At 50.4% G+C, this 21,814-nt stretch overlaps 1 protein-coding gene across 4 annotated transcripts in view; it reads left to right on the top strand.

Moving 5' to 3' along the window:
* Window positions 1-7,030: 7,030 nt before the first annotated feature.
* DTX1 (deltex E3 ubiquitin ligase 1) overlaps window positions 7,031-21,814 on the top strand; it is a 106,260-nt gene continuing 91,476 nt past the window's right edge. For 2 of the 4 annotated variants that reach the window (XM_078857567.1, XM_078857569.1), the window contains exon 1: window positions 7,032-7,905. In XM_078857567.1, the coding sequence (XP_078713693.1) occupies window positions 7,359-7,905 (547 nt within the window). In that variant the 5' untranslated portion in view covers window positions 7,032-7,358. Of the gene's footprint in view, window positions 7,906-21,814 lie in introns of all 4 variants that reach the window. The other 2 variants (XM_078857570.1, XM_078857568.1) reach the window with 2 other exon arrangements.

Raw genomic sequence — 21,814 nt, 5'->3', positions numbered from 1 at the left:
TAATCTACGTTGTCTTATGATTGTTATTGTTTGACTTGCATCCCACTGGGATTTTTGCACACAACGTTGAAATGCGGTGTTTTTTTCTGGAAGACTTTGCTGTTTTTTCCTGGATTTTTCTGTTGCGTGTGGTCACTATAAGATGTTTCTTGTTCATGTTTTTTTTGTTGTTGTTGCAGTTGCACCCGAGTCAAGAGCCGCATAGCTCACAGGGTTATATACCTAATAAATGCAAACTGAAAGTGCAGGGCTTGCACAAGAGATGCGTCACGAGAAGGCTCGATGGCCAACAAAACTGAGACTGGTAATGGAATGTGCGGCCAAAGGAGAGAACGCATAAAAGAGTGACCACCGCAGAGAGATGGAGCGATGAGATTAGCTCATGCGCAAGAGCTAAGAGGGATTGTTCATCGCACGACTGGAATGGGTTAGCGATAGTGTGGGGGGGGGGGGTGGGAGGAGAGACCATCCAGGAGTGGATAGAAAATGGCTGGTGATGATTTTTCTCTTGATGGTCAAATTCAAAGTGTTCGTGGTCTGTCTAGTATCCTATTTAGAACACAGATTTGATCATTGATCTCCAAGGTTAGAACGCACAGATGTCCTCCCTGCCGTTTGAAAAAAAAAATCAGAGGCCCATGGGTATTTCTTTTTTATTTAATCAGGCCATGAACATCAAAGGGCCCAGCTTTTAATGTTTACCAGATCAATAACTCCGAACACTTCACCACTAAACGAGAATGCTTGTTGGCGGTAACAGCTGATCGCTGAGTCGCGACGTACCAGGCTTGCTAATTAATGTTGCAGTGGATGTCTGTCATGATTGTTCGTCGGTGCATGTTAAAACGGTGGTTGGAAGCGGTGTAGCAGGGGGGGGTGAAGGACTGGTTAAGATATTACTCGCCACCAATAATGACCGTCGCCAAGAATCGAATTCGGGTCACCGCGGTTCAGTGCCATAACCATTCACGCCACCGTTCCTCCCATAGATATGCTACACGCGACTATGGCGCATGCCACGTGTGACATCTCTTTTTTTAGTAAATAACGACAACAGTTTCGATTTAAAGCTTTCGTGACTGCAGGGATTCATCTTCTTGGTTCTTTCGGTAAAGTCACGTAGAAGGGAAATAATAAAATAATAAAAATAAAACATACAAATAAAACATAATAAAATAAGAGAATTATTTTATTTTGTTTTATTTTTACTATTTCATTATTTCCCTTCTACGTGATGACTTTACCGAAAGAACCAAGAAGAAGAAAATAACAACAGCCTAAACCCCCGCCCCCGACTCCACACGCCCCCCCCCCCCCCCCCTGCATCCCTCCTCCCTTGCTCTTAGCCTATATAATCGCTTGTCACATACAACTCTCTCTGCCCACTACAGTAAAAAAAATGCTGGGGTTGTCCCACCTGATAACGGAAGCTTGTGTTGCCTCCGAAACGTCGTGATTTAGTTTTTTTTTTTTTCACCGACGTGACTTTACCGAAAGAACCAAAGAGTAGTATGGATGCTTGCAGTCACGAAAACTTCAAATCTAGAATCTCCTTTTACTGTTTTACTTAGGGTCAGCAGAAGTGCTTTGGTGCTTAAATGTAGCAAGCATCAGTTAGAGGCGGTGAGTGACGGATGATTAACGCGATGAGTGTATGTGTTCAAGATGAGACTGCTTTATGGTGCATTTGACCACGGAATTAGCCTTGTGCAGCATTTCATGCCGTTAGGATAAACGACGATAGGCGTTAAACTGCAAGTAGCACTGAGAGGTGAGTGACAGTTTTCCAGTCGATGAGGATGTCCACTGGCATGATTTGTTTTGGTGGCCCACTTTACGTCTGGCTCATTCATCGACTAGCATATTCACGTATGTGTACACAAAAATGTTTTTTAAAATTTCCAGAAAACCTATCAATCCATTCCTGGATGGATGCTCACACGATCGTGGGAGTTGTTTGACCGTACTTGGTATAGCTTTTGTAAAGAGGGAGGGAGGTTCGAGGACCATGACCGGTTGAAATATAAAATCTCCCCACCGATGTCAGATGTGGCCGCGTCTCAAAGAGCGATGCGTAAACGACTGCGCCACGACTCCTCCACGTCCACAGGGGCGGTCCCTAAATGACGTCACGCACCTAGGGGGGGGGGGGTCAGACATTTGTGACGATGTGTGACGATGTGTGACGAGGGGGGGGGGGTCTGAGAAATGTGACGTCACATCAAAATGCGCAACTTTAAATATCGTTATAACAACACTCATACAACATCAGAGTGTAGCGCCACATTAAATACGCACTACAATGACAATAGTTTAAAGCGATTTGAAGCATCTTTTATTTTCAAAATGGAAATATGGTTTTGGTGGGGGGGGGGGGCAGAGCTTTGTGACGTCATATTTGAGGGGGGAGGGGGTCTGACTATTTGTGACACCGTGTGACGAGGGGGGGATAAAAAATCGTCCAAAATCGCGTGACGTCATTTATGGACGGCCCCATAGCCATTCATACCGGCATCGAATTAAGAATGGCTGTGGAAGGTCACTCCTCATCTGCTGCCCCCTGTCGTTTAGAAAGCTCTCTTGCTGATGTTGTCCACGCTGCAGTCTAAAACTGATGACCTTCGGGAGCTTCTTGAGCTATAGATAATCGACGGCATTGTTCCACCACTTTGCAGATAGATTATCTATAGCCCCCTATACATCTCAACGTTCATCCTACAAAGTGCCATCAAGAGAAAGAAACGCAAACAAATAGACAATCAAAATGTTGCCTGTGTTGAAACGGATGTGCTCCGTATGGACCTAAAAACTGAATTTCAATGTACACAAGAATACGGGTAAACCGCATGGGTTGACCGGCATGACGTTGCAACATTTTCGTCTCCGTATTAATCATCTCTCCTCTCCCTGTCCTTGCGCTGGTTGCATGAATCCAAAGTAGCCGTTTTCTTGATTCTTTCGGTAAAGTCACGTAGAAGGGAAATAATAAAATAATAAAAATAAAACATAATAAAATAATTCTCACGAAGTTTCGGCCACAACGCAAGCAGCCGTCCTCAGGTGAAGAATGCATGAATTCTTCACCTGAGGACGGCTGCTTTCGTTGTAGCCGAAACGTCGTGAGAATTATTTTATTATGTTTTATTTTTATTATTTAATTATTTCCCTTCTACGTGACTTTACCGAAAGAACCAAGAAGATGAATCCCTGCAGTCACGAAAGCTTTAAATCCAAAGTAGCCGTTGTTGCCAAAGATCACGACACATCACAGTGCGGATCACGACCATCTGCGCGGACTCACACACGCGTGGTGTGTGTCACACGACTGCTTGATCTTCCCAACATGCGTTTTTGTTTTGAATTTGTTCTGGGGTTTTTTGTTGTTTTGCTTGCCAGAATGCACTGTTTATGTATGCGTATGCTCCGCACGTAATCTTGAGATGCTTAGCCATTTAGACGCTATACGCATTCCAATGATCGCATAATGGAAGTGTCTCTCGATAAGCAGCGTACTGGTCACGGAGTTTCAAGTGGATCCAATGTACACCAGTCAGCCGTCCGTTTGTTTTACGTAACAAAAAAACACAACGCATTCGTCAATAACGCTGCCCCTAAAACGATGTACACATATTTAGTTGGTGACGTTTCAGGCAACGGCCCTTCTCCGCAGCAAAGAGATCTCTCATTTGCCCTTGTGCAGCACTGCCAATGCAATATCCCCTTACAACCTTGGTTATTCTTGCATACAGCAGTTCCAGCTGAGCGTTGGATGGATTGCAGGATGACCCACGAGTGGAATATCCAGTCCTGCTGCGACCAACAAACAGCCCATGCAGTGACTGCGTTAACAGAACACGTGCCAGGCAATGTGGGCTCTCGTTTCAATTTGGTCAGCACATACGACGAATGGGGGAGGGGGCCTTCATGAATTTCACGACACGCAACTTTGTTGATTCGTTGGGGGCAGTGCCGGATTAAGCTCAGTGCGGGGCCTGTAGCATGTGTTATAAATGGGGCCCTAAATATAAAAAACACCGAAATATTAAACCACAAATGTTTTAACTGGAATCGTAAAGTAATTGTATTTTTTTATTTGATTTTTTTTTACGTTCGTAAAAAGTTGAAGGCGGCAAAGTACTACAGTAATAGAGCAAGTGCAGAATCACTAAAACCGGAATTGATAACTTGAAAGCATTTAGCGGCGGGACCCTTGAAAGTGCGTAGCCCGTAGCTACATACACGTGCAGTGTCATCGCGTGACGTCAACGTGCAGTGCCGGCCCTCGAGAGGCACGGCATGCGGTGTAGCGACATCGCAGACACTACGGCGATGTGGGTGTAGTACCGGCCCTAGAAGGGCCCCGTCAGCGCTGAGTGACAGCGCCGGATGGCACCACGCTTGGCGTGCAGTGCCAGCCCCTACAGGATAGGGTGTGGAAGTGCCGGCCGTAGGAAAGGGGTTATTAAAGGCCATGGCACTCAGGTTTACCCGAGACGACACGTGACCGGTCAAGTCTACAAAGGGGCCCCAAGTGGGGGCTAGGGGTGGTCACGTGGTCAGGGTCCAGCTCCTGCTGGAGGGTTCTGGAAGGTGGGCGTGGCCAATGGAGGAGCCAGCCACTCCGCAGAGGATATAAGCCGGGTCTCCCAGAGGGATCGGCGTTGTTGTTCATCCTGAAGAAGCCTTCGTCTACGTTCTACCGAGTCTCCAACACGTGGACCTGGACACGAGCTGTGGTCCAGTCCGTAGTAGCTCGTTACGTTGTGATTAGTGTAGTTAGCCTGGTGGTCACCACCCGGCTAACTACACCAGTTACGTTGTGATTAGTGTAGCTAGCCTGGTGGTCACCACCATAGCTTGTTATTCTGTTAAGGGGCAGTTACCCCGTGTGTTGGCGTTACATAAATGTGTTGCCTACAAGTCTACGTCTGCTACTCAGTTGAACTCACTACATATATAGCTACTTTTGCTACTAGGATCATCTGGCACTGCCTGGGGGTGGGGGGGAGGGGTGCTGGGGGGCGAGTGGGTGACGAGGCTGCATGATTCCGTGGGCTATTTTTATTATTTCTACGGGACCGTTTTGTCAGTATACAAAATGATTAAAAGTAAGAATATGTAATACCCTCTCGGCTTGTTGGTTTGCACGTTTTGCCATAGGTACGTGTGGTTAATGCAGATTTGATGCCTTGCAAAAGGTTTCTATTTGGTACTCTTAGGTTTTTTCGGTAAAGTCACGTAGGTAAAAAATAAAATTAAAAGTTAATAATGGAAATAGAATAAAATAATAAATCACGACGTTTCGGAGGCAACACAAGTCTCCGTCATCAGGTGGGACTTGTGTTGCCTCCGAAACGTCGTGATTTATTATTTTATTTTATTTCCATTATTAACTTTTAATTTTATTTTTTACCTACGTGACTTTACCGAAAAAACCTAAGAGTATGAATCCTTGCAGTCACGAAAGCTTCAAATCTAGAATTAGTTTCTATTTGGTGTTTGAACATCTTAACGCTTGTTTAATTGCCAGAAAAGGTAAAACCTATTATTATTATTATGCATGTTTAACCAGGAAAAGCCTCACTGAGGCGTACAACTCTGCAAAAAAATGTTTGCAGTAGTGGGCGATGATTGCTGTGTATATTCCATTTGAGTTATTTGCAGGAATTAGTTTTTTGTTTGCCAAATATAGGAGATGATGGTGCATGTTTATGGTGAGAAATTGTGGTGGGTTGGGGGAGATTATGGTGGGTGGGGGAGAGAGGGTGGTGGTGGTGATGATGGTGGGTGCGGGAGAGAGGGTGGTGGTGATGGTGGTGGTGATGGTGGGTGGGTGAGTGCTGAGGGAGGGTGAAATAGTAAATGGTGAGGGAAAGAGGGAGGATGATTTGGTGGGTGATTATGGTGGTGGTGCTGGGTGGATGGGTTATCGGGTGGGTAACGAAGATGAGGGATGGTGGTGAGAAATGGTGAGGTTGGTGATGGTGGAGATAAACTGGGTGGCTGTGTGATGAGGGTGAGTGACTGTGTGATGAGGGTGAGTGACTGTGTGACGAGGGTGAGTGACTGTGTGACGAGGGTGAGTGGCTGTGTGATGAGGGTGAGTGACTGTGTGATGAGGGTGAGTGACTGTGTGATGAGGGTGAGTGACTGTGTGATGAGGGTGAGTGACTGTGTGACGAGGGTGAGTGACTGTGTGACGAGGGTGAGTGGCTGTGTGATGAGGGTGAGTGGCTGTGTGACGAGGGTGAGTGACTGTGTGATGAGGGTGAGTGGCTGTGTGACGAGGGTGAGTGACTGTGTGATGAGGGTGAGTGACTGTGTGACGAGGGTGAGTGACTGTGTGATGAGGGTGAGTGGCTGTGTGATGAGGGTGAGTGACTGTGTGATGAGGGTGAGTGGCTGTGTGATGAGGGTGAGTGGCTGTGTGACGAGGGTGAGTGACTGTGTGATGAGGGTGAGTGGCTGTGTGACGAGGGTGAGTGACTGTGTGATGAGGGTGAGTGACTGTGTGACGAGGGTGAGTGACTGTGTGATGAGGGTGAGTGGCTGTGTGATGAGGGTGAGTGACTGTGTGATGAGGGTGAGTGACTGTGTGATGAGGGTGAGTGACTGTGTGACGAGGGTGGGTGGCTGTGTGATGGGGGTGAGTGGCTGTGTGACGAGGGTGAGTGGCCGTGTGATGAGGGTGAGTGGCTGTGTGATGAGGGTGAGTGGCTGTGTGATGAGGGTTGGTGGCCGCGTGACGACGGCGGGTGGCTGGGAAGCAAGGGGGGTGGGGGGGTAGGGTGGGGGTGGGGGGGTAGGGTGGGGGTGGTGGGGTGGGGGGGTAGGGTGGGGGTGGTGGGGTGGGGGCGGGGGGTGGGGTGGGGGCTGGGGGGTAGGGTGGGGGTGGGGGGTAGGGTGGGGGTGGTGGGGTGGGGGCAGGGGGGTGGGGGGGGGTGGGGGCACGGGGGTGGGGGGTGGGGGCACGGGGGTGGGGGGGTGGGGGTCCTTGAATTAAACGCACTCCGGCAGGTGGGGGCGCGCTCACGCTCATCCTGCACCGCAGCCACCACAGCGCATCGCATCACAAGGCGAGCCGAACGTGCCCCGAGCCCTCGGCAGAGCGCGCGTGGGCGTCGGCGTCGTCAGAGGGGCGGACGACACAGAACCGAGTGCAGCAGCAGGAGGAGCAGCAGGAGGAGGATGAGGACTCATCCGACAAGGGGCTGAAGAGGAACCCTGGGGTTCGAGGCAGGCTCGGGGAGTACGAGCGAGAGCTACAAGCTCGGTTGGAGCGACCTGGTGCTGGTGGTGGTGGTTCGGTGGGTGGGGAGGGGGGTGCGGCGAGGAGGAGTAGGAGGAGGTGATCCGCGATGATGCCGCTGCTCGGGTCCGAGATGCAGCTCCTCGCTTCGGGCGCGCATCCCAGCGCGCTGGCCGGCGCCTCGCCGCTCGCCCTCGCCCCGCAGCCCGTGTGGCGAGTCGTGGTCTGGGAGTGGCTGGACGATCAGCAGCCATCCCCGCTCGGCGCGCCGACGACGCAGCCGACGCCGCAGCAGTCGCAGCAGCAGCAGCCGCATAACGGACAGCAGCAGCAGACGACAACGACGACGCATCAACAATCGCAAGCGTCAACACAGCAGCAACAGCAGCTGCAGCAACAGCAGCAACAGCAGCAGCCGGCTACGGTGTGGCGAGCATACAGCGCAGCGGTGTGTCACCACATCGAGACGGTTCTGCGTTCGGGAGGATTGCAGGGCGGTGGTGGTGGCATGCGAGGTGGCAGCGTGAGTGGTGGTGGTGGGGCTGGCGGGGCTAGCCTCGGGGGCTCGGGCAGCGTGGTGCTTGGCCAGGCCGACCCGACACTGTCGCCCTACATCCTCGACCTGCAGAGCATGCAACAATTCCGCCAGGACACGGGTACGTGGCGACTTCTCTTTTCGCGACTTTGCCACCCGCGTCTGAGTCTGTCTGTCTGTCTGTGTCTGTCTTTGCGTGACCGTCATTCCACCGTGACCCTAGCCATGCGCCACCGCCGAAGCAGACAAATCCAGCGGAGGGCATTGCCCGCTCACACGGCCGTCGACATTGCATTGAAATGGTTTCAGCAGCAGATGATGATGACGAGAATGAAGCATCGGTGGGTAAATCCTCATCCTCCTCCATACGGTCGCTTGCAGCGTTCCAAAGGCCGTCGAGGTGGCCTCTGGCTTACATCGCGTGAAGTGCCGCTGCGTGCAACGGGTTGTGCGAGCCCTTTTTCTTTTTGTCCCATGCGCAAAATGCACAAGTCGTTAAAGCTCTGGCAGCAATGCTCTCGCCCCCCCCTCCTCCTCTCCACCACAACACCCCCTCCTCCAAGCCTCGACGCGCGTCTGACAAGAGGCGTCGTTCTCGACGCGCGCCAGCCGTGTGCCGTGACCGTCGCAAAGTGAGACGAAATAAAAACGTCGGCACCACAGACCGCGCGCCGGTTGCGAACTTGCGCGCAGGCATCGTTTACGCATTGACGGAGCGGCAAGCCTCCTCGGGTCGGCGTCACTGCCCCCCCACCACCCCGCCCGCTCCCGCAACACCATCAGCACCATCATCATCATCACCAATCGAGTGTTTTCTAAACCAAAAAAAACCGATTCTAATCTTCCGTCGCTCGTTGCTTTCGTTACGGATTTTTTTGTCGTTGTTGATTTCTGACCACCCGCTTCCACCACCACCGCTCCTCTCTCCCATTATCCTCACTCCCTCCCCCGTACTACTCCGCGCGCTTCCACCCCAACCGCATCAAATGTGCGATTGCGCACAGACAATTAACGTGAACCGCAAGCAAACGAGCGTCGACTGTGTCCCGAGCCACGATAGAAGGGCGTTTGCTCGTAACGTCGTTCGTCTCTTGCCGTATTCGCATTTTAGTGCGGCGTCACATTGACGAACGGCTGCTTTTGGGTAATTTGCGAAAGCCGATTTATTGCGGCGTGATCGGGGTGATGCTCGAGCATTCGTGACACCTGTGAATACGTGAGCAGAGCGTACCCTCGCTGTGTGTGGGAGACAGAGAGAGAGAACGCGAGAGATCTGCCGATGCTGGCGATGGTGGGTGTTGCTGACTGTTATTCGCGTCACGTCTTAGACGCGTGCGTGCCTTGCGTAGCAACGAACCCCTGATACTGCTGGCACTGCTCCGTTATTAATATTCATAATCAATGCGCGCCCATTATGCGTGGGGGCAGGACCCCGACCCCCCCCCACCCCCATTTTCTGCAAAAGCTGTCGGATGAGCATTGATCTGCGCTATGGCTGTTTAATGACGAGCAGATACTGTTCGTCGCAGCGACGCATGAAGCACGGGGACGGCTGAACGACTCATTTGCCTCTCGTCCGTTTCGCGTTCGACGGCGCACGAATCGGGCGAGAGGCGGAGCGAAAGGCGGCGTTCGTTCTCAGGGATCTCTGTCTGTGACCTTTGAACTTGATTGGGTTGCGTCGTTTTGTGTTCACGAGAGGTTGCGAGGTGACCAGGAGATGGCAACGTTAAAGGGATTGAGGTTTGCTCGGTGGTGGCGTTTGCTCTGGCTTATTGCCCACGTGAAGCAAACCACTCGCCAATGGAATCGTGCCAAGCGTCCCGATCTAGCAGGACCCTCCTGAGAAAGAGTCTTGAGACTCGGTGAGGGTCCGCACTATTCTTATCAATATTATTTTCTTCTTCGTCGGCGTTGTTATTGGGGCTGTTAGGAGAGTACCATTAGCCTCGTGTTCCACCGTGATGCACTCACATATGCCCCCGCTAATCCCACCGCGTCTAGAGATGAGGTTGCATGTAGACGTTATGCAAATCCAAACCCGTGCCCTGTTGTATTTCAACTGCAAGTAATAATAATTCGAATTTATAATGTACATCCCATCCTAGGATTCCAATTCGCAGCGCATGGAAAGCAGGAAACAAAAACAGAACCAGGGCAATCGACCAAACTGAAGAGGGAATGCCACTTTAAAGATATGGGTTTTCAAAGAAGGCGTCGATATTTACCGACTCGGATTTTCTGATTTAAAGTGGCAAAGCGTTCCATAGCCTGGGTGCCACGCTCACAAAAGCCCGATCGCCAAAAGAGTGCAACCCAGACCTGGGAGTGATACGTAGTTGGAGATCAGAAGCTCTTAAGGACCTTGATGGAATATTTAAATGTATTAGTTCCTGCAAGCAATGTGGGGTGAGCGCCTTTAAAGCCTTATAGATTAATAACAGCATGTTAAAATCCACTCGGAATTTGACCGGTAGCCAATGAAGGGATAAGATCACTGGTGTAATGTGCTCACGGAATGGTAAACGTGTGGACACTCGAGCAGCTCCATTCTGAACAAGCTGGAGTCTACACAGTACTTTGCTCGGCATCCCAACCAGGAAGGCGTCGCAATAGTCAAGTCGGGATAACGCAAACGCATGGATCAGTCTCCCCAAGTCAGCCGGTGACAACGTAGCCAGCGAAATTCGTTGGACGGGGCTCTCCCTGAGACAGAGATGCTGAAGATTGCGAAAGATTGACAAGAGTCTGTCATGGACACTCAACCGCCAGTTATGAGGACGACACCTATCGAGGCCTAGTGAGCTTGCTCCACCACCTGCAAGCCTCTGCAGCGGCAACAGAAGCAGCTTCAGAAGCCACGTGCAAGTTGGCGCCACAGTTTACGCACGCACCTGAACGAAGTTGATCAAATGTGCAAAACTGTTTTACGATGACCCCCCTCACCTCCCCTCTGAGCAGAGATGCGCCTTGGGGGCGGGGGGGGGGTGGCGGTAATGGTTAGCACCCGGGCCTTGCAGTCCAGAGGTCACCAGTTGGATTAGATCCATCGCCATGGAAGTTCTAACAATGGGTAGAAGTTTGTTGAATCTCGCACCGCCTCTGTACGCCCGGCAGTATAAATGAGTGCTCCACAATTAGTTGATCGGTAATTTGTGGGCATTCCTATTGCTTTCCGAGACGTCTGACCAGCATAGAAGGGTAAGTAAGCGACATTACCCTCTAGAGAGAGGGGGGGGGGGTCTCTCAGGAGCTACCACTAATGGAGGCCTTGCTGCCAGCAGTGAGAATGAGCCGGACATTGCAGGACCACACCTTTCATCTTCACATTATGTGTGTGTGTATCGGCTAGAGTTGCCCGATAATTCATCTGACCCAAAGAAATGTGTGCTTGTATATATAATGTATGTTGACTTTTTTCGCACTCAACGTAGCCAGCCATGCTAATCGCAGCTTTGGGACAACGCGTGGTGGCATGAACCCTTCGTAATTAATAAGGGGTTAGATAACAGCCCTGTAGGTTGGAATCTCCGTACGTCAATGGCAAAACTCGCTCAGTTGCTGGCAGCTATGTGCGTTATCCATAGCACCACAGAAATTAGAATTAAAGAGTCCCTTAGATCTAGAAATGGGGTTTCCACTTGTGTATGGATTTATTTAAAACAATGAGAATTGTGCACTATTTTTTTTCACTATTTTGTTTTCATCAGTGCATACACAACCTGCTGTCACTAGAATTATAAATGTGGGGAAGTTATCAATTGAGACTGAACAAATACTGAAGAGTGTGCAAAGACCCCTGGAGAGATGCCTATTTGGAATTACTCCGTAATACAGAAAGAGAAACGCATGTATCAGAGTGCATAGGCAGGCAAATGAGAGCATTCAAACTGTTAAGATGAGGAAGTGGACGCGCGTGTTGTGATGATGATGATGGCCGATGGTCAAGAATAATAACAGAGTGGCAGCCAAGGAATGGAACCCATTCCGAGAGGAAGTCAACCCCACGGAGACACATACGGTCGTGATGAAATCGGAGATACGATGTGGACAATTACCACTGGTGAGGGAGAGATGGTGTTGTGGTCGGCGCACTGTGCGACGAACCCCATGACCAGAGTTCGATTCCCGGTCATGGCCGGTATCAGTGACGAATATCTGAACCAGTGCTTGGGGCCTCCCCTAGGTTGACTCAGCCTTAGATAGGAGTGTAAACGTTAGCGTTGGGGAGACAAAGACGGCCTAGGCGTGGTGAGTCAACCACCCCCTCATGTGCCGTGTAGCCCTTCAAAGGTGCTCGATGTATGTAGAACTTCTTTCACGTTGCACATAGCCAACCGCGATAATCAAAGGTGCGGGTAAAGAAACAGTACTTGCCCCAACAGCATGTTGAAGGCTATACGGGCGATATTTGTCTTTGTGCTTTACTGTCACTGGACTGTGAGAGATGGGGGTGGATTGGTGAGGCATGTATCCAGCAGTAGATTTATAACTCTCCTCTGCCTGCTGTGCAAACAAGAGTCAGGGCACATCCATCCGATGGCGAATTTTCAAGAGAAATCTGGAGAGATTGCTCATATCTTCTTGGTTCTTTCGGTAAAGTCACGTAGAAGGGAAGTAATAAAATAATAAAAATAAAACATAATAAAATGAAATAATTCTCACGACGTTTCGGCTACAACGCAAGCAGCCGTCTTCAGGTGATTGCGTTGTCGCCGAAACGTCGTGAGAATTATTTCATTTTATTATGTTTTATTTTTATTATTTTATTACTTCCCTTCTACGTGACTTTACCGAAAGAACCAAGAAGATGAATCCCTGCAGTCACGAAATCTTTAAATCGAAAGATTGCTCATAATTGGAATTCACTTTCAGATGCGGTCTTGTCAATTGCACTCCGCACGCTGCCGCCATCCCAGACAGGGTTCTGTGATGCCGCAATCCATCTCGCTCCTACGCGGGGACGGATCTCATCTCTGTGGTGGTCTGTCTCTTGAGCGGATCTCTTTCTCTCTGTTCCATCACTTCAGTGGTGTGGCCAGTCCAAGCCCGCACTCCCTCCTTTACAGTCAATGCTATGCCTCTGATTTGCATGTTTCCTGATCCGTGTGCTCATCTTTCTTTACTCTCGATGCAATTGTGAGCACGTATATATGTTGAACTTCTTTCGCGCCGTACGTAGCCAACTGTGCTAACGCGAACCTATCTAGAACTACTTTGTCTGCTGTTTAACTGTTCCTTTTCCCCTGCCAGTGGCCATGTTTCTGATTCGTACGTCTTAGCTCTCGGCAAGCACGGACTTAAAACTTCTTCATGCACATCAGTATTGTCCTTGTCATTATCAAATGTCAGTTTTCCAGAAATGTTCCATCCTGCTCGTGCTCATCCCCTTCATTTCGTGATATTGATCCAAAAATGCCTTCAGTAATTGCCCTAGGTATACACCCGTATTGCAATCTATTTCAGTGCTTCTCTCGAAGAGCTGTGTAATTTTTGTTGCACTCGATTACGTGTGTATAATACGTCTCATGGGAAATGAATAATCGTCACAATTCAGCCTCACATTTTAATACATTTTCGTCGTCATGATCGCGTCTTGTCTTGGACCCTCTGTCGTGCTGTCTCGGTCCACCTTCTTTCACTCCATTCGCCCGACGGCGACTTGCACCTAACCCGTGAACGATCAACCCGACAACACGCACACTTTCGTACGCGTGCTATCGCGATATTTGTGAATGGCCAATCTGTGTGGAACCTAGCGCGCCACGTGTGTCCTTGTGAACGTGTCATCTACTCGTGCGTGGGTTTTCACGGTTGTGCTGTATACCTGCAGTGAAACACAATCCGTCTGTATGAAGGAATTGAGAGGCTATATTATAAATGAAGGTGACACCACAACGGGGAACTGCAGGGATGAGACTCCCGACTTGTGGTGCTGAATGTTGAACGTTATCAGCACCACCGAGTGGACTGAGCCCCCGGCTCCTACAAGCTCCTGGGTGTGGGGTGGAGTGTGATCGGCGGACAGCCGCGGAAGCTGTCAGTTGGGGCAGTTGACGGGCAGCCACGAGGTTGTCGGTTGGGGCAGTTTACGGGCAGCCACGAGGTTGTCGGTTGGGGCAGTTGACGGGCAGCCACGAGGTTGTCGGTTGGGGCAATTAACGGGCAGCCACGGGGCTGTCAGTTGGGGCAGTTGACGGGCAGCCACGAGGTTGTCGGTTGGGGCAGTTAACGGGCAGCCACGGGGCTGTCGGTTGGGGCAGTTGACGGGCAGCCACGAGGTTGTCGGTTGGGGCAGTTCACGGGCAGCCACGAGGCTGTCGGTTGGGGCAGTTGACGAGCAGCCACGAGGTTGTCAGTTGGGGCAGTTGACGGGCAGCCACGAGGCTGTCGGTTGGGGCAGTTAACGGGCAGCCACGGGGCTGTCGGTTGGGGCAGTTAACTGGCAGCCACGGGGCTGTCGGTTAGGGCAGTTAACGGGCAGCCACGAGGTTATCGGATGGAGCAGTTAACGGGCAGCCACGATGCTGTCGGTTGGGGCAGTTAACGGGCAGCCACGGGGCTGTCGGTTGGGGCAGTTAACGGACAGCCACGAAGCTGTCAGTTGGGGCAGTTGACGGGCAGCCACGGGGCTGTCAGTCGGGGCAGTTAACGGACAGCCTCGTGGCTGTCGGTCGGGGCAGTTAATGGGCAGCCACGGGGCTGTCGGTTGGGGCAGTTAACTGGCAGCCACGGGGCTGTCGTTTGGGGCAGTTAACGGGCAGCCACGAGGTTGTCAGTTGGGGCAGTTAACGGACAGCCACGATGCTGTCGGTTGGGGCAGTTAACGGGTAGCCACGGGGCTGTCAGTTGGGGCAGTTAACGGGCAGCCACGAGGTTGTCGGTTGGGGCAGTTAACCGACAGCCACGAGGTTGTCAGTTGGGGCAGTTAACGGACAGCCACGAAGCTGTCAGTTGGGGCAGTTGACGGGCAGCCTCGTGGCTGTCTGTTGGGGCAGTTAACGGACAGCCACGAAGCTGTCAGTTGGGGCAATTGACGGGCAGCCACGGGGCTGTCAGTTGGGGCAGTTAACGGACAGCCACAAAGCTGTCAGTTGGGGCAGTTGACGGGCAGCCACGGGGCTGTCAGTTGGGGCAGTTAACGGACAGCCTCGTGGGTGTCGGTTGGGGCAGTTAACGGGCAGCCACGGGGCTATCCGTTGGGGCAGTTAATGGGCAGCCACGGGGCTGTCGGTTGGGGCGGTTAATGGGCAGCCACGATGCTGTCGATTGGGGCAGTTAATGGGCAGCCACGGGGCTGTCGGTTGGGGCAGTTAATGGGCAGCCACGAGGGTTTCGGTTGGGGCAGTTAATGGGCAGCCACGAGGCTGTCGGTTGGGGCAGTTAATGGGCAGCCACGAGGCTGTCGGTTGGGGCAGTTAACGGACAGCTGCGATGCTGTCGGTTGGGGCAGTTTAGGGAATAGGGGAGTCGATATAAAAATGGGTGAAATAGCAGTTGGATAGACGGTTAAGCCTGGAGAGAAAAGGGAGTGGTTGCGAGAGCTCCATAGAAAGTTATAGGACGAATAAGTATTGGAGTCTAACCAGCAAGTTACCGATAGTTACAATTGTGAAGTAAAATTTCATTAAATTGTGTTACCCAGTCCTGGTATAACATATACACGATTGTCAGCGTTTTTAACTGTTTATAAATAGCAAATGTAGGCGACGTTACATACAAACGCACGGCCCATATGCCCCCGCTCGATGCTGTGCACCGTTCACCCGTACGTAAGACCGTGTGCGTGCGTCCTTGCTCAGCCACACTGCCGGAGATGCAGAGGGTCAGATCAGCGTACGTCACTTGAGGCTGACCCCACTTACTTTGGCTGTTCCATTATTCACCACGCGGCAGGCCGAGCATCACATGGCACGGTGGGAAATAGTCTCAAGGTTTTCGTCCGTTATTTAAGCTTTCAGATGTGGGTAGGTGGCTAGATTTATGACACGCCGGTATATATAGAGCTGTGTCTTCATTGTAATCTTCGTCAGCAGCAGCAGGCATTGTCTATCCACTACCGGATGAAGGCCTCTTCACACGGCCATCTTTTGCCGTCCTGCGATGCCACAGTCCATCCCAGTAAATATGCAATGCTGTGCCAACGTAGGCATGTGGTTGTAACCATTGGACGAAGCGTTGGTCCCGTGTTTACTGGAATGTTACTTCTGTGTGTGAACTGATTTAATTGCTCTTTCTCCACTGTGGCTGATCGCTCGGGCTCGTTCTAGCCTTTTGGCTGCCATTCCACCACTAGTCTTGTCCATTGGCCATCTTGCTCTTTAATGGTGTGTCCTGCCTATAGTTAATACCTCCCTGGGGTTTTGCCTGGTAGGATGGGGATGGTTTAGTTTTATTTGTATGCGTTTGGGTGGTTTGTTTACATTTCTTATACTTTGCACTGCTACTATGTTGTTTCGCTGTTTGTTGTTGTTGTAACGTTCTTACCCACCCCGACTGGAAATATGTGAAAAAAGCTTTATAGCTCATCGGATCCCTCCATTATAAATAAATATTCTGATTCTATAGTATGCATACCATAGGCAGGTCACAGTACTGCGCATATACAGCATTGTTTATGCTCCTGTAACTGCTGGGCTAGTTTTCTCATGTTGTAACCCGATTTCACAGTATAAGGCTTTAGAGCAACGTAGCTATTGCCAAGTATTACAAATCCACAAGCTCATGATTAAATACATTATTTGGTGAGGCAGTACTTCACTGGTGCATACGCACAAATAACGTAACACATCGACACATTCATCAATAACACCGCCGCCTTTAAAAGGAAAAAACAATATGTTGATTTGTTGCCTTTTCTATGAATATATTTCTTTTTATGGATATGTTACAGTCCTGCAAGTATCGTTGGTGTAGTTGGTGCTTCAGCGTTGATCGTGCGCCGTTACTTTTCCGCGTTACTTCTTGAGTGGTGGTGCTGGCTTGAATGTTGCTGTTTCTTAAATGTGTTGCTACTCAGTGTCTGCAATGTTATAATTTTTTATACCGTGATATTTTCTTCTCACCAACATCCTCCGCCGGTCATTCTTACGGTCGAATGTTTCCCACCCGATTCATTTAACAAAAATAAATGAATCAATATCCTCTTTGTATGTGTGATAAAGAAGCGCCGTTACCAGCAACATTACCTTTTTTTTATTTAAGGCAGTGTTCATAGATCACAACCAATAGTTATGCAAACAATATTGTGGGAAGTGGGTTTGGGCAAAAAAACATTTTCATTATATCTTAATTTTAGAACTTTCGTGACTGCAGGAATTATTATTTGGTTCTTTCGGTTAAGTCACGTCTAAAGATAAAATAATAAATTAAATTAAATAATAGAATACGACGTTTCGATTGCAACACAAGCAATCATCATCAGGTATAATGAAATAGCGACATAATATCTAACCAGAAAACTATAGACAGACATATTAGCAGACAGATATCACAAGATACATACATAGCGAGAGCAACACAGGTGACAGAGAGGGGTGATCGTCTCTGTGGGGTGGCCTTAAATAGACAGAGGGGGGGCGGAGGCAGAGAGAGGGAGGGGGGTTAGAAAAAAATTAGCATATCAATGAGTGGTCCAAAAGAAAACGTGGTGCTGCGAGTACGATGGCACAGGCTTGCTTGCTGTGCCATCAGGCTTGCTTGCTGTGCCATCGTACTCGCAGCACCACGTTTTCTTTTGGACCACTCATTGATATGCTAATTTTTTCTAACCCCCCTCCCTCTCTCTGCCTCCGCCCCCCCTCTGTCTATTTAAGGCCACCCCACAGAGACGATCACCCCTCTCTGTCACCTGTGTTGCTCTCGCTATGTATGTATCTTGTGATATCTGTCTGCTAATATGTCTGTCTATAGTTTTCTGGTTAGATATTATGTCGCTATTTCATTATACCTGATGATGATTGCTTGTGTTGCAATCGAAACGTCGTATTCTATTATTTAATTTAATTTATTATTTTATCTTTAGACGTGACTTAACCGAAAGAACCAAATAATATTTTCATTATATGTTTTATATCTGCTCGTATCAGTCTCGCTGTAGTCAAAACATCTCGCTCATTAAAATTAAAGGCAGCTGTGGCCCAAATTGTTGTCCCGATGTTTGATATCCCCAGCCACCCTGCACTGCTTTCATTGTAAGGAGCTTGTTTTCGTTTATTTTACAATACAACTCCGTTTTATCTTCTTCCCTGGCGACCGAGGATCGTGTGATCTTGAGGCTGCACTGACAATGCTGTACATTACATTGTCTTTGAGCCTTTGTACTTGAGAAGTTGAATGTAATACGGTACTCTACACCACTGTGCTATGTGGGATGTAACTCTGGTGTAGTGGTTGGCGCACTGGACTTGCAATCCAGAGGTCGCAGTGTTAATCTCCCGGTGCTGCAGCTGAAATAAATGGGTGCCAAGTTTATTTTAAATCCTGTTTACCGAGCAGCTGTCTGCTTAAGGTCGTCACACACACACACAGAGTCGACACACAGCTAAACACCACCATGCGCATCATCACTGGTACACTATGATTCAGACTCGCAATAACCCGCAAAATTATTGAAAAAGTCTGCCAAGAAAGCCGATTTGGAAAGACCGACCCACACACAACTTCAACACCAAATCTCACCTGGACACAAGAATGGGAGTCACTGGAGCTGGTCCTTGATTTCAACCTCCACAGGTCCAGGGTCACGGCCCATGCCTTGCCAACCTCCACCGATGGGGCATAAGAGCGAGCCCCCTATGTGCCTGTGCGGTGGAGCGAACCATGCGCCACATCCTCGAAGTCTGCTCAATGCACAAATTCGGCAGAGGCCTACTCGCCCTCAACACAGCAGGACCAGAAGCAACCGCTTGGCTTAGGGACTTTGCATTTGGTAACTAAATAAATAAATACCGAGCAGTAGAAATGGCTTCCCCGCATTTCAAGGCGATCGGCAGGTTAAATGTGGCGGGCTAAAGTGTCGGGTAACTCCCAATGGAATGGCTCTCTCGAGCTCCATCCAGTGCAGGAAGGCATCATCCACCAGCAGTGGTATGAGCCAGCAAATTGCGGGGCTGCACTTTTGCCTTTTCGTGAGCATTATCTCTTTTGTTAATCAATTTCAAGGTAATCAATTTCAACGTAATTCATTGAGTCGGCTGTAAATTGTATTCGCGTTGTCATCACACGTGACTTTAACATGGTGCCAGCGCACGGAGAGGGCTTAACAGCCGAATGTAACTTTTCTGTTGCTTTTAAGGCGCTAATAGCCAAGTCGTTGAACGTCAGACTCAGACCACATTCCTAGGTTGGCTGTTGTGCTGTATTCATCACCCTTCGCCATAATCAATCCACTCCTGGATGAACTGATGTCATCGCTCCATCTCATCGGTGAACATGGATGTACTCCATTTGTTCCTTGAGCGACTCCGACACGCGTCTAGAAGAAGGCTTCTCATTTATTAAGAGGACACAGGGCGATACACTTTGTCATGCAGTGACACCCAGGCTGCTCTAAACATGCGACCCCTCTCCGTCCTGCGCTATGCTGGCTGCTTGACGAGCGTAGCGGCGAAGACTTAGCGGCTTCCGCAGAAGAACAGCCACGTGGTCGACGGCGAAGATGACGGCGACCAGCGACGCAACCAGGACCCAGACCCCACGCTAACAGCCCCGAAGCTCTGGTTCGGTGCTCATGATATCAACCTGGCGTGGCCAAGCTCCACCTCTGGCCACGCCCCCTTTCTAGAACCTTCTAGAACCTTCGGGATCGTTCCCGGAGCTCCTCGACTGACACCGACCTTGACCTTTACCCCAGATACGCTCCTTGACAATAAGGCATTGGGTAATTCAGCTATAACCGTAATTACCCTTACAGGCCGGCAGGTGTCACCCTGTCATTACACTTACATAGTGCAATACTTTATAGACACCAGGTGGGAGCGAGTTGAGAGTTAAAAGTTGAAACGTTTAAAGGAGATGTGGGTCACAAATACATTAAATAGAGCACTGTATATGCATGAATAAAGAGTCGAGGCAACATCTCAAATCAAAACATTTTACATCCAACAGTAAAGCAGTGTCCTGTTTTAAACAATGTGACAATTTTTAACGTCCGTTAGCATTGCCTAATAACAGGGGGGGAAATGTATAATAGGCTCACATTTTGAATAATTGTCCCATAAGGGCAATTGCCCAAAATGTCACCTTAGTTCATAGTTTTTGTTCCGTTATAAAGCAGAGTTAATGACCAATGTGGTGAGAATTTATTGATTTTTTTTACTTTATTTTGCCTCATCCACAACTTTCACAGGTTGTTAATGCCAGCGTAGTGTCACCGGTGTAACATCCCTCAAGCATTGCCTCTGTGACCCCCACAGAGAAAGAGAGAACCCAGTGGCGGGGGGAGGGGTTGAGTCAGATGAACACCAAGGGAGGGAGACGCGGCTAATTGTGCCAATGTCGACCCTGATCCAAACGCAAGCCCCAGTCGGGTATCACACGAGACCCGGGGAGCATTGCACATCAGTGGGGTATCTACAAACGGATCGCCCCGTGCGTTGTGCACTGATAGGTCCACCGGTTTTACAAAGCAAGGGTCATAAAATAAACGGCATGCAAATGCATGTAACTGTACGAGGCTTTTTTTGTTTTTTAATACTGTGCGCGTTTCGGTAGTCAGATTTTATGGAGCGCGCGTATGGCGTAGGGATTTGGAGGCAAGCATAAATGTGAGGGATGTCACAGGGGAAGGATTCCCGCCAAAATGAGATGGGACAGGGGGGCGGGGACAGTGGAAGGGGGAGGAGCAGAGAGGCGAGGAGAGATAAGGGGGAGGAGCAGAGAGGCGAGGAGAGATAAGGGGGAGGAGCGGAGAGGCGAGGAGAGATAAGGGGGAGGAGCAGAGAGGCGAGGAGAGATAAGGGGGAGGAGCAGAGAGGCGAGGAGAGATAAGGGGGAGGGGCAGAGAGACGAGGAGAGATAAGGGGGAGGGGCAGAGAGGCGAGGAGAGATAAGGGGGAGGAGCAGAGAGGCGAGGAGAGATAAGGGGGAGGAGCAGAGAGGCGAGGAGAGATAAGGGGGAGGAGCAGAGAGGCGAGGAGAGATAAGGGGGAGGAGCAGAGAGGCGAGGAGAGATAAGGGGGAGGAGCAGAGAGGCGAGGAGAGATAAGGGGGAGGAGCAGAGAGGCGAGGAGAGATAAGGGGGAGGGGCAGAGAGGCGAGGAGAGATAAGGGGGAGGGGCAGAGAGGCGAGGAGAGATAAGGGGGAGGAGCAGAGAGACGAGGAGAGATAAGGGGGAGGGGCAGAGAGGCGAGGAGAGATAAGGGGGAGGAGCGGAGAGGCGAGGAGAGATAAGGGGGAGGAGCGGAGAGACGAGGAGAGATAAGGGGGAGGAGCAGAGAGGCGAGGAGAGATAAGGGGGAGGAGCAGAGAGGCGAGGAGAGATAAGGGGGAGGAGCAGAGAGGCGAGGAGAGATAAGGGGGAGGAGCAGAGAGGCGAGGAGAGATAAGGGGGAGGAGCAGAGAGGCGAGGAGAGATAAGGGGGAGGAGCGGAGAGGCGATGAGAGATAAGGGGGAGGAGCAGAGAGGCGAGGAGAGATAAGGGGGAGGGGCAGAGAGACGAGGAGAGATAAGGGGGAGGAGCAGAGAGGCGAGGAGAGATAAGGGGGAGGAGCAGAGAGGCGAGGAGAGATAAGGGGGAGGAGCAGAGAGGCGAGGAGAGATAAGGGGGAGGGGCAGAGAGGCGAGGAGAGATAAGGGGGAGGAGCAGAGAGGCGATGAGATATAAGGGGGAGGAGCAGAGAGGCGAGGAGAGATAAGGGGGAGGAGCAGAGAGGCGAGGAGAGATAAGGGGGAGGGGCAGAGAGGCGAGGAGAGATAAGGGGGAGGAGCAGAGAGGCGATGAGATATAAGGGGGAGGAGCAGAGAGGCGAGGAGAGATAAGGGGGAGGAGCAGAGAGACGAGGAGAGATAAGGGGGAGGGGCAGAGAG

The sequence above is a fragment of the Lampetra fluviatilis genome, chromosome 6 (genome assembly GCF_964198595.1).
Source record: "Lampetra fluviatilis chromosome 6, kcLamFluv1.1, whole genome shotgun sequence".
Taxonomy (NCBI): Eukaryota; Metazoa; Chordata; class Hyperoartia; order Petromyzontiformes; family Petromyzontidae; genus Lampetra; species Lampetra fluviatilis.
The sequence above is the reverse complement of the archived record's forward strand: the minus strand, read 5'-3'. Positions and strand labels throughout refer to the sequence as shown.